The sequence below is a fragment of the Scardinius erythrophthalmus genome (genome assembly GCF_964197995.2).
Source record: "Scardinius erythrophthalmus genome assembly, chromosome: 17".
Classification (NCBI taxonomy): Eukaryota; Metazoa; Chordata; class Actinopteri; order Cypriniformes; family Leuciscidae; genus Scardinius; species Scardinius erythrophthalmus.
In genome coordinates this window covers 22,656,458-22,674,230 of record NC_138237.1, presented here as the reverse complement: position 1 = coordinate 22,674,230, position 17,773 = coordinate 22,656,458, and the positions used below count along the sequence as shown (strand labels likewise).

General features: G+C 36.7%; 1 protein-coding gene across 10 annotated transcripts in view; it reads left to right on the top strand.

Annotated features, from left to right (window-relative positions):
* The first annotated feature begins 2,903 nt into the window (after positions 1–2,903).
* stim1b (stromal interaction molecule 1b) overlaps positions 2,904–17,773 on the top strand; it is a 40,705-nt gene continuing 25,835 nt past the window's right edge. For 6 of the 10 annotated variants that reach the window (XM_081390814.1, XM_081390811.1, XM_081390812.1 and 3 more), the window contains exons 1-6: positions 2,904–3,376; positions 4,966–5,092; positions 13,793–13,923; positions 16,500–16,614; positions 17,076–17,187; positions 17,296–17,408. In XM_081390814.1, the coding sequence (XP_081246940.1) occupies positions 4,972–5,092; positions 13,793–13,923; positions 16,500–16,614; positions 17,076–17,187; positions 17,296–17,408 (592 nt within the window). In that variant the 5' untranslated portion in view covers positions 2,904–3,376; positions 4,966–4,971. Of the gene's footprint in view, positions 3,377–4,017; positions 4,094–4,965; positions 5,093–13,792; positions 13,924–16,499; positions 16,615–17,075; positions 17,188–17,295; positions 17,409–17,773 lie in introns of those variants that run through there. The other 4 variants (XM_081390816.1, XM_081390813.1, XM_081390815.1 and 1 more) reach the window with 3 other exon arrangements.

Genomic DNA, 17,773 nt, shown 5'->3' with positions numbered 1-17,773 from the left:
AACCATTGGAAAATCCCATCATGGTTGACCACTAATCTGAATATTGTCTATGGTGATTAAGGCCCTTGTTCAAGTATTGTGTGTGAGTTTATCGCACTTTATCAACGAACCTGAATTACGCAAATCATGTGTAAGCCAGCAGAGGAACAGACGATCCTAGTGGCTACTAGTTTAGCAAAAAGAGAACTTGCACTAGATTGCAAAGTATGCAGAAGGGAATCAAAACTAGAAGTGGTCAGCTACATTTATCCATCCTTCACATTCTATGCCGAATGTATAATTTAGAATCATTCATCATAAGCCGCAGTTCAGTTGAAACTGAAAGTGTTAGTGTGAGATGGGCTGTAATTGCTCACTTAGTCCTTTATTTGCACACTTAAATATGTGAAAATAAGAAAAAATAAATGATCATGGGAACTGTTACCACAACTTGTGACACAGCAAGTCGCCGTCTTTCCAGTGACTCACCACAGGAAAGTGAGCCCCTTGTGTCATTCAAGATATTCAGCTGTTTTGTAATGGTACTTTCACATTAACAAGGCAACAATAACGGCCTACAACTGCGTGTAGGATGACGGATGAGTGTGGAAGGTACTCTCACAGATGGGCTGTTATCTTTACAAACGAGAAAACTAGACTGTGGTTGGCTAAGTAAAATATGCTAAACACAATATGACTTCTCTAATAGAAGCTGTTATATGGTTCTGAAAAAGATAAATATCCCAACTTCTGCATGGCTCTGTTGGATTGCTTAAAATGAGGATGTTTCTCAGTTCCTCATTCCCTCTGGAAAACCCAACTGCCTTTTTTTTCCTTTTTCTCGAAATTTGCATAATTTCCCATTCATTCTCTATATTATGTTTCAAAATGCAAACCAAATTTTCACAGAAGTCTTTCAGGAAAAGTATCTATTACACTAAAAACATTGTTATAACAACTTTGTTTCCATCCATTTAATTTGTCACAGTAATAGTCATTTCTACTCAGTTTTATGTATTTTCAGAGTTTCAGCCTTGTTTTATACAGCCTGGTTTCAACTCACCATTTATCTAATTCAAAATGGTCAAAAGTGCCATGAAATGAACTCATCACTGCAGGTTATCTTTGGCATCATTATGAATAAACTATAACCTCGAGTTTTAATATTAATGAGCGCTTTTAATTGATATTTATTCACATACAACGGTACTCTATGGGAGTGGCCCCTATTCCTGCTCTCTGATTTAAAACACTGAAGCCACTGCTTAATCATCGAGCCGCGGTCGAAAGTGAGAACAGGATATTTAGTAAAATATCACACGGTCGGGATTATAAATATCCGTAATTTCTCTTTAACAAATTAAATCAGAAATGAAACACATAAAGATGTTGTCTAACGAGCTATACGCTATGTATCACAGGACTATATATGACTATTAAATAAATATGTCTTACCAAACATATCAGATGCTTTGAGGACCGTAATCCCGCTGCTGTGGAAGTTAGTTGTTGAGGTCTGTAGGACGTGAGTTGTGTTCACCCCTTAGAGAGGAAGTTAATGGCTTAACGGCATATTTGAGGAAGTTTACCGAAGTAAATGTGGCTATGACAGTGTTTAAGAGGGCGTAACAGTCTACACTGTGACTGCACGCGCGCGCGCTCCCACTTTAAATCAAGCAGTTCGTTCGCGTGCACTGTCGATCACTGCGTCGTTAGTAGAAAATATGCATCACAGGGAAATCCTGTATCATCACAACCTCAAACTCATGTTTATACTACCTCTCCTAAGGAGGAGCCGTGAGAATATCGACTATTGAATATTGAATCACACACAGAGTCGTGGGTGTTATGCAAAAATTGTTGTTACTAATGTAATGGAATAGTTTACCCAAAATGAACATTTCTGTTTTAATTTATTTTATTGTTTTATTTATTTTAATATATTAAGTCGTTACAAACCCGTACGACTTTCTTCTTTTGTGGAGAACAAAAATAAGTTTTGAATAGGCTACTAAGTGGATGGAGACTGTAACGCAACACTCTTAAAAATAAAGGTTCTTTATTGGCACCCATGGTTCCATGAAGAACCTTTAACGTCAATTTCATTCCACAAAAGGTTCTTAGTGGAAAAAGGTTCTTTAAATTAAAAAAAAAAAGGTTTGTTTTTTTACACAGAGAGAAAAAAAGGGTTCTTTTAAGAACAGTTCACTGTAAGGTTCTCAGTGAAAATATAGTATCTTCTTTTAGTATCAAACAACCTTATGGAACCTTTATTTTTAACAGTGAAGTTCCAAAAAGAACATAGCCTAAAGCATTGTAATGCTTTAACTTTCATTTGCCTTTGTATATATAGGCTATATACAGTATTATATATATATTGGAACATAGACTTTATCATTGTATGGAAAAGGAATTGTAGGCTATGAAAAATGTCTTCTTTTGTGCCACACACACACACACACACACACACACACACACACACACACACACACAGTCATACAGGTTGGAAGACATGAGGATGAGTAAATTACAGAATTTTAGTTACAGTGATATGCTTTAATAGCCTATAATAAATACTATGGAATCTCATTCAGTCAGAAGGCTTTCAGAATTTTTGTAGATAGATAGATAGATAGATAGATAGATAGATAGATAGATAGATAGATAGATAGATAGATAGATAGATAGATAGATAGATAGATAGATAGATAGATAGATAGATAGATAGATAGATAGATAGATAGATAGATAGATAGATAGATAGATAGATAGATAGATAGATAGATAGACAAGAAAACTGGGAGTGGTTTCTTCATTTTTAGCTGCATGGTTGAGTATCACACCACTAGATGGCTGTGTCTTTCTGCTTTTTGAGACCAAACCTCAAAACCTGACAATTTATATCCCAAGAAACTATTTGCTCTACCATTAGACATCCTCCAAAAGCAACACCAGACGGTTTCCTTACACCGAGGGGATTTGGATAACTCGGAAAATAGGACTTTGAAACAATGTAATGAACCTCGAAATTTGATAAATATTTCCGGGACATACTTTTGTGTCATATATTTGGAGGACAATTCTTTCTTCATTTTGGACGTTTTGTTCGAAGCGCGTATTGGAGTGATGGACAAATATTTTTGACAATATTTCACATTATTGAGGGCATGTTATTGCACAGATTATGAGGCGAAGATGTGGAAAATGAATGTCTAGCATCGTTGAAGTGTTGTTTAAACTTATTGGACCATTAAAACGACGACATTTTCTCGTCTGAGTTAAAACAACATCCTACAAATATCGGTTACTTAATGGATCTCAGTCAGACCAAACGAAACTTTTATATCTGATTTGTCACAAGTGACTCCTGCAGTTTCCAACCTTCGGCTTTTGACAGGTAATCTGACATTTTTTTTAAACAATAACACGATGAGTTTGAGTAGGTTGCATGTGCATTTGCAACATGAAGACAACTTTGAAATAGCGTGTGTTACTTTTGCTTATTTCATATGCCATCTGATATGAGTCATTCGGCAAAATACACAAAGATCGTATCATTCACAAGGAGGCACGTTTGCCGCTTTTTTATAGTATGATGAATTTGAGGAGCCTTTGTCAAAAGCTATCTAGTCTAGATATATAAAAAATAACGTGACATGCCACGCTCCACTATAACTGAAGCGTGCAGCTTTGGAGGCTTTTTCCATGTACAGTAGCTCCAACTATTGCCATATGGCAACGTTAACATTTAAACAAACAAGTTTTATGATATGTTACTTGTACTCATTTTTTTAAATTACTGTTACAATCCAGCAGTCACTAGGCTACTATCTTTTTTCAGTTTCTCTGGCGACTTTTCATTAGACGACTAGTGACAAGACTTTAATTATTATCCATTGAAAGTATATATTACAATTATTGGTTATTCCACTTCCAGTTTACTGGTATTAGTATGTAACTTAGCCTATTCCTTAGTTACTTGTAAATATTAAGTAACTAGACATAAAGTATATTAAGTAACATCTACCCAGCTAACACAGTAGGCTACGTTGTGACGACGTCGTCATTTGGTCAGCATGACATTACTTTATAACAACGTTGTGAGGACGTCGTGGTAAAGTTCCATTTTTTTTATAATCTTGGATATATCCATCTTGCAAATAGGTACTATTATCAAATCTATAATACCAATTTATTAGTGTGTATTTGTTACTATTGTCATTACATCTGACAACTAGCCAATAAGAAATGTAAATACTGCAATAAGAATTTTTGGTAACACTTTATTTTACAGCATACTTGTTACACACATTGCATGCTGTTACAATAGTAATTACTATAAATTGTGTATAATTACATGCAACTAACCCTAAATCATGACCTGATCCTGACCTTCCCTAACCCTATAGTAAGTAGGCTATAGTTAATTATTATTACTTAGTACTTAAATTAATACTAGTACTTTACTAGTAATAACTAGGACATGCATACAAATTATTTTCAATCTCCTTCATTGAATTAACTCAAATTTTTAATTTCAAGTTAAACCAACAATAATTGTTTACAGTGTACCAGTTAACTTGGAATAGGTAACCAGCAAAAATTTTAAATACATACTAATTGGAAGTGACTAGTTGATATCTGAAACACATAAAAATTACAACTACCATAGATTCAATAGAATAGTTAGGCGTACGTGTCACTTAAGGGATAGTAATTAGTAGCTAAAGAGTAATTTGTGACTAATTGAGTCACTATTTGAATAAGAACTGTCTGGAACTTAATAATTACTAGTGGAAAAAAAAAACTAGCTATTAAAATAAATACTAGAAACCTAAAAAAGAGATGTGAAAGGAACAAATGTTAAAACCAACTTGCTGTAATATCCAACATAAATTTCTATGTCAGAATATTTCATAATGTATTCCTGAACAGTAGATTAGTACTGTTCTTTTAAATGCTCTCTCTCTCTCTCTCTGTTTAAAGTTTAGCATGGATCTATTGAGATTTGCCAGACACTGTATGTACATTGCATGGCTTGGTTTCTTATGGAGGAGTACAGCAGATCAGCACAGCCCGACAGACCACCTGCAGTCTACCAATGGATTATCCGGTAGGAAATCATCATTCAGTTGAATCACTCCGCGTTATTTCCCATGTTTTATGTGTCCGTATAGTGTGCATTTTACGTGTTACATAATACCAATGGAACATAGTGTTTGTTGTAGAGGGAGATGTCCCACTCTGAGAAAATGGTGCATGATATACACCGTTCGCATGTGTGCTGCTGCTAGATAAGATAAAGCGCTTCCCTTGTTTAATCAGAGCCTCATTGGAGATGATGTCAAACCTATCTTTCACAATCCAAATGCTGCACTTACATTTGTTGACCAAGAACTGAAAGAATTGACATGACCGAAATATGTGTCGGGATAAAGGCTTAGTTTAGCAAATGCACAGAGCGACATAAAGGCCTCCCATGAGGCAAGGCTGCTGGTGTGTGACAACCTCACAAGTTTTGGTGTCCATCAAAGTCTCCTCTTGTGCTTTGACACTAATGTTCAGTTTCCACTTAACAGACTGAAGCTCATCCTGTGATGCACCTTCACCATGGTTATAATCCACTCAAAACTCAATAAAATGCAGACCCGGTGAAAGATTAGAAAAAGGAACACTCTTGTATATTCAACTGTATTCTTTGGAAATTATTTTATCATCATGAGACTTATGACGGTGACACTTTCATTAATAAATTCTTCCAAACTCCGACTCAATCTAGCCTGATAGCTCAGAAAAGATGAATAAACCCTAAACATCCTCAGGCTTTTTAAAAATCTGTAATTCTAGCTTCCATTCTGGTGCGCAATGACCTTTGGGGGGAGTTTTTAATAGTCAGTTAGGCTAGTTGAGTAATTAAGTGAGTATTATCAGGGTATTGACTTTGGGAATAAGTCATAATCTTCTAGTCTGTTCCTGATTTATAACAGATACTTCACAGGGGTTACCAAAGAACTGGAGAGTTGCTGAGGTTTTCTGTTACTTTTTCTGTTATTCTAGTTATTAGTTTACCGTGAGTCACTTGGATAAATGCCGTAATCAGGCTGAGGTCATCCATCCATTCTCCCAGGCCCTCTGTCTGACTGGGGTTAATTCAAAATGGTCATCTCTACTTATACCAGGTGAAACTCTTTGTATGCATCTGGAGAAGGCTCTGAATTGTACATATTAGGTCCAGGGCTTTGTTGACTTTATCCAACCGTTTTACAGATGGACTTTGCATCTCAGTGCCGGGTGGAATGCATTCCCCAAAACATTTCTCCTTTTATAGAAAATGGTGGGAATAATTAGATTTTCAGTAATCAAAGATCTCCCTTTGAGGTTGAGAACTGTGAAGTGGACCATGGAGATTGTTTTATTGGAATGCAAAATGAAACTTTATATTTGATATTCCAGGTTCAATTCAAGTTATGCTCAATCCGTCATGTTTATGCATAATGTTGATTACCATAACAATTATTTTGACTCAACTCTTCTTTTCTTAAAAAAAAAAAGTAAGTTACAATGAGGCACACACAATGGAAGGGAATGGGGACAATTTTTTGGAGGATTTGAAAGCATAATTAGCTATGTTTTCATCACCCTGTTCACATCAGAAACAAGATGGGGGGGGGTGGAATCCCTTAATTCGCAAAGAAGTTTTAACGCTCGCTTGAGGTGGTTTTTGACTTGTGCGAAAAAGAGTTACTGTGAATAATGGAAGATGTAAATGCATTTGCCGAACAAATTCTGATGTAGCGAAGATTAAACCCATGTGACTAATCGGCTGTTTCCGCTGATCGTGTTTTATTTACTGTTGGTTACTAGGTTACCAATACCACTGTCAACAACTTTATGGAAACTCATGTAATTCGCATTTGTTTGGTTTGAAAATATTCGCTTATAATCTTTATAAAAGCACCTACAAAATAAATGTTGAGCTGTAAAGCTGTTTAAATCATTTTTACAGTAATTTCAGGGTTTATGTGTTATGTTGACATGGACAAAATTGGATGTAACTTTACACAGAAAAGATATAACCAATTTTTCATACTAAAATTATACCAGGGATGCACCGAAATTTCGGCTGCAGAAAATCAAGCGTAGTGTCAGTTCTGGCATCTCACGTTAGTCAAGCTTGCATCAGCTGATCCACGTCTAGGAATGCGATGCCTATCACTGTATACAGATAAGCTCCTTCAGTGTTATAAACAGCTATCGCGTTTCTCAGGAGCTAATTACCCTCCTCCATCCCCAGCTCCTCCTCTCGTCCAGTCAGGATTTGGCATTCTGATTTCTCTTGAATCAGAATAAATTCTGTTTACCCTAACGGGGGTTATTGCTGTTCTCCCTGCTCTTATCCATGCTAGGCTGCATGGATGCGCAGGGAGTTCTTGCCCAGAAGGGAACCATACCGCCAATCCAAACTGTATGCTAATTGTCAATCGTATTTGACGATAGTGGTCCTGACAGAAATGGCACTTTCGTTTTTTGGCCGAAAGAGAAAAACGTCAGGAAATATAACGCTCCCCTCATGTACTGCTCATGCTCATCGGAAAAGCAAGGTCTGCTCAAATAATGCACCGACATGAAATTTCAATGTTGTAGTATATACTTGTTTCAGGTTTGCAATATTTTTTATATTGGTGCATCCCTAATTTTAACACACCTATTGTCTTACTATTGAAACAATCACATTTATTTATTGGCCTCATTCATTTTCATTGTAAAGCCTCACTGTGAGACAAATTTTAGCCTTTTTCTTAATCAGTTTTTTAATCAATTAATTTTGTTGTAATCAACACTATGCCACAAGGTCTGTCGATGTATCTTAAATGGTATTGAATGCAAAATATTACTTTAAATAGAAAAATCAACATTAACTACAAAATTTTTAGCATTAACGTTGGAAAGTTAATATCGTTTTTTCCACTGCTATGTATAAGCATCCAAATCTCTAGTGTACATTGTGTAAATAATCCATTTGATCCTGACCTGTATATGACTTCATGCAGCTGGATGGTCCTAAAGGGTCTTTTTACAACAGCTTTATAAATCCTCAAGGCTCTGCAAACACTGACGGTCCTCTCAGATCCTTTTAAAGGTCCGCTGAAGCAGACCAAACATCACCTTGTTTCAATTTTTCCCCTCCTCTCCTGATCCTAGGCCTCTCTGTTTTCCTCATTCTCCAAGACATGCTCTAGCTAGAGATAAAAGAAATGGCGGAAATTGTTTGTCTTAAGACTTTCATTGTTTCTGTGGGATTTTATCAAATACTAACAGCAGCTTGCTTAAATATATCCGTTTATGGGAAAGTTCTCCCAAATATGGAACTTCTGTCATTATTTACTGTTCCAAACCCTTGACTTTCATTATAAATTGATAAACATGCAATAAAACAAAATAAGGGGGCAAAGTGTGTTTTTTGTCATTGCAAGTATAGGTTTTTTTTAACTAGAATTTTGACCCTATTGGCTTTCCATAGTTGAATGCACATTGTACACTAATGTTTAATGTCACTGACTGAGCGGTTGTGTTTGTTTAGAAGTTAGGTTGTTATAGTGTTTGCTACGGTGGCCGAGAGAGCTCAACGCGCTGCAACTGAAGAAAACACATGCAAATAGAAGAACACCCGCAAATTAAGAAAACATCTTCATCAGTTTCACAACACATGTGTGCACCAAATACTCACAACACAACCAAATACAGAAAATGCTCTGCAAATAACACAGACCACAACAGAAATGTTTCTAGGGGACCCCAATAAGTGACGAACCCGGCTGGGACCTGCTTATTGCTCGTGAGCATCATAGACATAATAAATATTTGTATTTATTATATCTATGGTGAGCATCCCTATGTCCTACTCCCTTCAAAGGGCAGACGGCAGAACCGGACTTTGGAGTGAGCAGGGCACTTGTGTGCCATTATGTAGCCGTTTGGAACGCTCTTGATGAAGGGAGCAACGAAAGACAGTGTATTTCCTCGTTATTTTCACCTGGGAGGTTCCCATGCTGAATAGCTGTTCTTATGACAGAAATATCTTATTAATGGTTGCAAAAAAATACACATTTTTTTTGAATATGCGTCACACTCATCTGTGTGTGAGTGTCTCAACTTTAAAATTTTACCTAACATTTCTTATGAAACTTTTCTTTATGAAAATTTAAACATAACATGACAAAATTTGTACAATGTAACCGATGTATAGATTAATATCTTTCCTTCATGTTCTTTTTCTCTATCTTATTTATTTATTTATTTATTTATTTTAGTTTTCAGCTCATTGTTATTTTCTCATTTGTATTCTGATGACATTGAACATATTGTTAATACATTTTGTATATTGTATACAAAGTTGTATGCCATAAACATGTCATCTCTGTACGTTTTGCAAAACAAATTAAAATAAAATAAAATAAAGTAGAGTTTTGAGCTGTAAGCACGTCCCAGCCGGGTTCGTCACTTATTGGGGTCCCTGGAAACATTTCCGTTTCTGCATTCGGTTTTGTTGTGAACTTTTTTGCGTGAAACTTATTTGGTTGTGTTGGCTATTTGGAGCAAACCTTTTTCTATTTGCATGTGTTTTCTTCAGTTGCAGCGCGTTGAGCTCTCTCGGCCACCCTAGTTTGCCTTTTAGACAAAAATAGTTTCTGGATTTGCTCAAATTTGCGAGGTTCATGACAACATGGTGTAATAAAAAGGCTTAGCAACATGTGCAAATAGCCAGGCTTGTGTCTTAAAGTTGGCCCAAATTAAGCTACAGGAAATTCTTCAGAAATTCACCTTTTGTGTTCCACAGAAGAGTTTGGTGATGACAGAAATGAGAACAGAGCCTCATCTGTATCTGGCTATGTCAGACAAACATTAACGCAGACACAACTATACTTGTATAGTACATTTCTTGTGATAACAAAATTTGCTTCAACACAGTGAGATTTTAAATCTTCACGAAAACAGTAGTGATTATGCTAACTGATAGTAAACACTAACAAACAAAGATGATATCTTAAGTAAATCGGGTGGAGGGAATGCATCCAAGGAATTGAGGGATAATATGTGAGGAAATTCCTAAGATCCTCTTGTTTTTCTCATGTCAAATGCCTTTTTCTCAGTTTAATCAATCGCTAAATCTGCCCGTCGTGCATATTAAATTAGTAAATCTTATTATGTGCCCTTAACCAAACTGAGTCATAACCGCTTGATCCGGGTTCAAGTTTAGCAAGTTTTTAAACGATTAGCAAGTTTAACTGTATATGTTGTCAGCGTTTTTAAATGGTTCTCTTAAAGTGATGATTTGTCTAAATAATGCAGAAACCCAGTGTGTGCAAATACACAGTTGTGCGATGACAAGTGTTTTTTGAAGAGTCGCGGTTGTGGCATGTTTGTTTAGTGGTTTTGCACAGAAACTTTTTGCAGGCTGTGAAATGGGGACAAAAATAGCAGTGTAGATCTTATGACATTAACCATTTATTTGTATTAAAACAGATCTGCCTGGAAGAACACAGTCCACTCATGGACTCGCTAGTAACACGAGAGTTTTAATTACATCCATCCTTAGTAGTGCAATGGCTGATGACCCTGGATTTAAAAAAAAAACTTGGTATCTAATCATAGTGACAATTTGATGTTAATACCTGCTCCATAATGAAGTCTTTAAACTCTGTGAGACAGAAGTTAAGTCCAGCACGTCCGATTATTCCACCCACTGCCATATTACAGCAATATCAACAATACCTCAGCAGCTGTCCTGTGTCTCCATCTAAAAATAGTTTAAAAGTCACTCTATGGCTTATACGTGGCTGTGTTTGCGTCACCCTCAGATTGAACTCTCCTGTGACAATGGGCTTAAACATTGGGCCTTTACAAAGGCACCGCTGTTGGCCCTGTTTTTATAATACGTCACAGCCTTGCTTAATTTCCATACTCTAAAGACTAGTGCATTTAGCAGTTTTGCTGTGAAATAACAGTGGCCGTTTACCATGTAAGAGTGGATGATGCATGAATATCACCGAAGGGATTGAATCTCAAAGTCATTTTCATCAGAAGGTCATTTGTGTTTGAATAGGCCTTTTGTTGTCTCAGGGATTATGTGCTCTTGAGCAAGGCTTTTAACTTGCCTTTTTGTGCAATTATAATAGATAAAAGGATTCAACTTATTTTTTTTGCAATTGTATGCACTTAAAATGAGCAAGCTTACCCAGAATGCATTGCAGTGAGATGGTGTGTATTAGCTGTGTTCCAAAATACAGTGAGTGAACTGCCTGCAAATCATTTCTGTAGCATTTGTCCTTAACACGTTGCGTAGCTAACAGTTTGATACTTTATCGAAGGAATAATTGATGACGAGCCCTGAATTATTTGAAAAATAATGCACGCCTGAGGTGGTAATGCTTTCCATGTATAAAACAACATAATTTTGTGGCAAAAAAACATGGAAATAATTGTTTTTATCCTATTGTTTAGAATATTTATTTGCTTGGTCAGTGTCGCTGTGGGTTTTGGTTCTTTTGCTGTTGTCAGCTGTAAGGACATTTGAAATAACTTAAAATCATTTGGCGAAGTGATATCTGATATGGAACTGTAATGCGGTCAAGGCCGGCCTGGAACTACTTTAGCCGTGCATTTCCCTGAAAATAATTGAACACCTTAGAATGTTCATCAACCAATCAGATTCAAGCATTCATCTGCCTTGTAGTATAATAGAGTGCAACGGTCAGGTTACGGAAAATAAAAAATCACATTCATTATTTCAACTTAATTTTTAAATAATCGCATTGAACAAACAAAAAGGGAAAAACTACATTGCTCATTAGAATCAAAGAAAATGCAAAAAAAAAAAAAAATCACTTATCAGAGAGTTGAAACAAGCAAATCATGCCAGAAGAACTCTTTATCACCCGCCCACTCCCTGAAGCACTGCGAATGACGTAATGGAGTCAGGGCCTGTCCCAACATCCATACTTGCGGTCTGTAGACTTGATGACTTGTCTTCAAACATACATGACGCATTTCTTGTATTTGGCCCAAGTGTTCAAACCAATGGGACACGCAACGTAGTGTTGTAAAAATGCAAACACAATTTTGAGAGAGCTTTATTTACAACGTTTTCCACTTTCAAATAAACTTCTAAATACATGTTCAGTAGTTCCTAAGATGCATTTATTAATTATGGTAGTTCTAATTAAGTGCTAAAAAGCATTTGCAATGTTTCACAAAATGCAATAATAAAATGTGCAACACTTTACGTTTTACTACCAAATTATGTCATATTCTAATTAATTTAACTGACACTGGCACGTTTTCCTCAACATTATGCGATTCCAGGGCATGCGAGTTCCTGAACATTATGAATGATGGGTTACTCTTAACCTCAAATACCACTCCGAAGCAGTATTGGAGATGGTGTGGATTTAGAGTGTGTTACGCGCACTGTGATTTGCCATTTTCCAGACCTGGGACAGTCTTGCACACTCGAGTTATGTTTAGTTTCATTGTGGTTTTTGTTCATGTGATTTGGTTTCCTGTATATCCTTTCAGTTTAGCTTTCTCCGTTAGTGTCCTCGGCTTCTCATGAGTTAATGATCTAATTAGTACACGTTACACTTAAATATTAGTATACATATTAATATTTTGCAATAAACTTAAAAAATAAGCTGTTTCTATATACAATCAACATCTTTAAAATTTAAATCAATAGTTTTATGTTATTCACAGTTCTTCATGAGATTGCAGTTCTTTCCTTCTTTAAAGCCATTTGGTACACAATAATGCCTTTGTTCTTTTTGCTTCGAATCAAAGTTTGCAGTGTGATTCCCCTTTAGGCTGGTTGGTGTGGTTATAGCTTATAACTCTTTAATTCCTATAGGAAAAATACTTCCGGAACCAAGGACTTTGAAATAAAGGGGCGAGCATCACTCTATAAGCATGAAAGTACACATATATTGAGTAAAATAATACATTACATGGATACGTGGCTAGATGCCTTTGTAGGCAGCCTGTTTTGTAAAAGCGAAGTTGTGTAGTTTAAAGGAACACTCCACCGTTTTTTGAAATAGGGCTTATTCACTTTCTTTCCTACATTTAGATAGGTGGGCAAATGCATTTTTGTCTCAGTGCATGCATTGTTTTAGTTTGACAGGGTCGGCGCTAGCTTAGCTTAGCATAATGAATGTAATCCTTTGTTGCCAGCTAGCATGTCCTGAGTAAAAGTGATATAAAAAAAAAAACCCACCTAATTACTTCTTGTGGCCTGCGTATTCACAACGAGTACAAATAGCGATGCAGATTAACACTAGGCGATTTCCTAGGCAGATATTGACTTATATATTAAGGACTATATTAGGGGGAAGTACAGGCGAAGCACTGCTACTTGGGCGTGATATCTCTACACCCAAGTAGCAGTGCTTCGCCTGTGCTTCCCCCAATATAGTCCCAAGTCAATATCTGCATAGGAAATCACCTAGTGTTAATCTGCATCGCTATTTGTACTTGTGAATACGCAGGCCACAAGAAGTAATTAGGTGGGTTTTTTTTTTTTTCATCACTTTTACTCAGGACATGCTAGCTGGCAACAAAGGATTCCATTCATTATGCTAAGCTAAGCTAGCGCCGACCCTATCAAACTAAAACAATGCATGCACTGAGACAAAAATGCATTTGCCCACCTATCTAAATGTAGGAAAGAAGGTGAATAAGCCCTATTTCAAAAAACGGTGGAGTGTTCCTTTAAGAGGAGTTTCTGTCGCATATCTCACATATTGTTTTCTCTCCTCAGAACTGTGTGGTATTGATGAGCAACTTTGCAAGGACGAAAACTCTCTGCTAAGTTTTGAGGCCATCCGCAGCATTCATAAAGACATGGACGATGATGCAGACGGCAGCGTGGATGTGACAGAAACCGACGGGGTGAGGGCTGCAGCATTCATGTGTGGTTTTGTGGCCTGCTGTGTTGAGGGACTGATGTTGCAGCTCAGTGCACGGTGACCAATGTACAGACAAGTGCTTAGTTTGCTTGCTTGAAAGGACACAGTCGCTTTTGGCTTGTTCATTGGACACGTAGATTTCTGTCAAGCTGCTTTGAGAGATGTATTTTGAAAAGTGCTTTACAAATAAACATAAACTTGACTTGACAGTAAAATAGAACAGTGCACTGAAGTACAACACATGGCATGCGGTAGGTATACACAGCTGTACTGGTACAAGTCTGAGTGTGTTTCAGAGCTTTTGCAGAGATGAGGAGTGCAAGTTACACATGTTGTTATAGAGTTTTTTCATCTGTCATAGCATTCAACTGTAACATAAAATACACTGAGGTGGAGATATATAGATGTGAAATATGTCTTTTTTGTGAGATTATCCTTTTTTAATTATTAATTTTCACATAAATATAACAAAATATTAAGCAGCACAACTGTTTTCAATATGAAATGTTTCTTGAGCAGCAAATCATCATATTAAGATGATTTCTGAAGGATATTTCACAATATTAGCTACAGCTTTTAATGTATTTTTGATCAAATAAATAACTGTAGCCTTTGTGAGCCCAAACATTTTAAAGGTGTGTGTGTGTGTGTGTGTGTGTGTGTGTGTGTGTGTGTGTGTGTGTGTGTGTGTGTGTGTGTGTGTGTGTGTGTGTGTGTGTGTGTGTGTGTGTGTGTGTGTGTGTGTGTATGTGTGTGTGCTTTTTGACCTACATTATGGAGTCCTTATATTGTGGTGTGTATTTGTGTACTCAAGTTTCAGACCACACCCCCTACATTATGCCGATGTCCTCATAATTCAAATCACTAAATATACATTATGTTTAGCGGTAGGTTTAGGGACTAGAAAATGTCATCAACTCAGTATAAAAACCATAGTGCCTTTGATGCATGTTCGTAATGATCGTGTGGTCATGTAAACGCATTCAACTGTTTATCTTTATTGCCGTAAGGTCAAACGGCTTAAGAATAATCAACACGGCTAGATTTTTGCCAATTAACCAAATTTCCCCCGGCGTATGTAAACAAGCTGCGTTCTGTCAGCTTATTGAAGTGCGAGTGTGTGATATGTGACAGGAAAGCGTCCTTGTACGGCAGATTTAAGGGCGTCCAGCCACAGAGAGTGTTTTGCAGTAGAGGTGAGAAATATATCGCAAACTCAAACTTTTTTTATCCTTTTTTTTATCCTAGAAATATAAAAAATGTGTTCTAATCTCGTGCAGCCAAAGGACATATTGGTACAGTTGTAGAAACTTCAAATATGAGAGGAGAATAAGTCTGTGCAAGTTTCCCACTGACATTTTGAAATACTCTGGGGGTTTTAATGCTTTATTTAACATCAAAACTCACATAATAAATAGAATACTCTAAAACATTGGATGCTTGCTTTTTGACGTCACCACCAGGGAATAACCAATTTTTATTTTTTATATACAGTCTTGTAAACATGGTTTACTTGCACTGCAAGGTTATTGATTTGTATGTAAACCAGTAAATAAGGTTATTTCAATAAACTGATTTTTGGTAGTTAGCGCATGTACTGTTAATGTGCTCAATGATAGGTGTACCAACGTGTGTGTGTGTATATTTAGCAAACTGGCAACTGCCAGTGATTTAAAGCAAATGATCTTTGAAAAGAGGATTCTAAAAAAGTCGATTTGACTGACCAAATTTAGACGAGTCAATGTGTTATTGCTGTCACAATGTTTCAGATAAACACTTTACAATATGTTTTTCATACACTATTATTTTTTACAGTAGTCACCTGATTATCAAAGATACAAAATTCAAAATCCACTTATGGATCTGCTTTGAGTGGACATGACATTTCTACATGTTTTCTGAAGTGATTATTAACCATGATTATCGTTCACGAACATAGGCTATAAAAAACACTCTGTATTCTCTTTGAATCACACAAAGCAATTCCTTTTTCATGTGAATTCCACATCTGAGCACTGAGTAAACAGCATTACTGCTGACCGACCGCAGCCATAGGCAGTCCAAGGCCATAGACAGTCCTGTGGGTGTAACCTTTACTACAGTCTGAGTTATTGTGAGGCGACTGAACCAGTGAAAATAACAGCATTTACATACTTAAGGTTGTCTGACGCTCTACAGTAAGACTACTGGATCATAGAAAAAACCCAAGACAAGTATTACAAGTTGGATATGCCAAATAAACTGTTTACTGTGGTTTTACATCTAACCTCTTGCCAAATGTTGGATTATGCAAATAGACAGTGCTATAAAAAGAAACATAAATAATCAAGTCCAGAACAGATTGTGAATGTAATTGGAAAATTTCAGGGTGCTGGATTTTCGTTTCATTTTATCCTCTCCTTTAGCTTAATTTCATCCTATAGTTAAACATATTTATTTTTACAATCCTAACTATGCATGTTTATATGATTATATTCCTGCTGCATGTGAGCCTATCAGAAAATATCATGAGAACCACTGTACCTGATGCTAAAATCCAGTCTTTGTTTCCTTAAACAGTTTCTAAGGGAAGACTTAAAGTACCAAGATCCTAAGGGAAAACACAACAGCTTCCATAGAGCAGATCTGCTGATCACAGTGGAGGACATGTGGAACACCTGGAAGGCCTCCGAAGGTTTTCACAGATTCTTTTAATTTGATATTAATTATACGACACTGAGAAAGCAGTCAACCATCTTAGAGCAAATTCAAAGTCATTCCTGTTAGCCACATCAGAAACTATATTTAAACTACTACATATTTAATACATGTAGACTTGTAAGTATTACGTTTGTGTAACTGAAAACACAAGCTTTTCAAAGTATACTTCTTTGGCCGTGAGCGCGGAAAGATGGCTATCTAGTGGACTCAAGTCACTGTTGTACGCGCACCATCCGCACGGACACAAAAATTAGGGCCTCCTAATGACAGAAATGACGTCACACAGACAGTGCGCAGACAGTCGCGGAATGCGTACGGCCGAAGTATACTTTGGGCTTAAGCTTCCAACATTCAGAATGTCTGATCTTCTATGTCTGTGTTCTCAGTGTCCTCTGGCACCGTAATCCACTTGCATCACTTGTTTTTTGTTTTTAGTTTATCTCTGGACAGTAGAACAAGCAGAGGATTGGCTCATCCGCTGTGTTCAGTTACCTCAGTATGTCGATTCCTTCAGGAAGAACGACATCAGTGGCAAAGCTTTGCCCAGGTAATAAAGCTTACAGTTAGCATCTCTATTGCCTTCATCAATATAATACGTTTTTCAGCTGATGGACATAAATCACTTACTGACTCACAGTGTCTGTTCCATTCACAGACTTGCAGTGAAAAACGCCACCCTGCTTCTGTCTGTGCTGAAGATACCAGACCGCACTCATGCACAGAAATTGCAGCTGAAGGCTCTGGAGACAGTGCTTTTTGGAAATCCAAGTGAGTAGCACTTTGTACTAAGACTGGGCTGATTGAATATTCACAAAACATTTGTGGTTGTATATCTAAATTGTCTCATGACTTTTGAGTTTGAAATGTTTTAATAGTCTCTGTTGGCAAGATCAGTTCAGTTAGTGAATCAGTTAAAAATGTCCATATGAGTTAATCAGTTCTGATAAAAAAAAAAAAAAAAGTTTGATTCATTTCAATTAAACTGTTCATTTAAATGAATAATTTCTGAGTTGTCGACTTGGGTACCAAGTCGGTACTGAAATTACAAAAAAATGTAAACACCTCTGATTTACGCGCTGATCGGATATCATATAAATATACATCAATGACGCTCTTCACCAAGCACTTACACA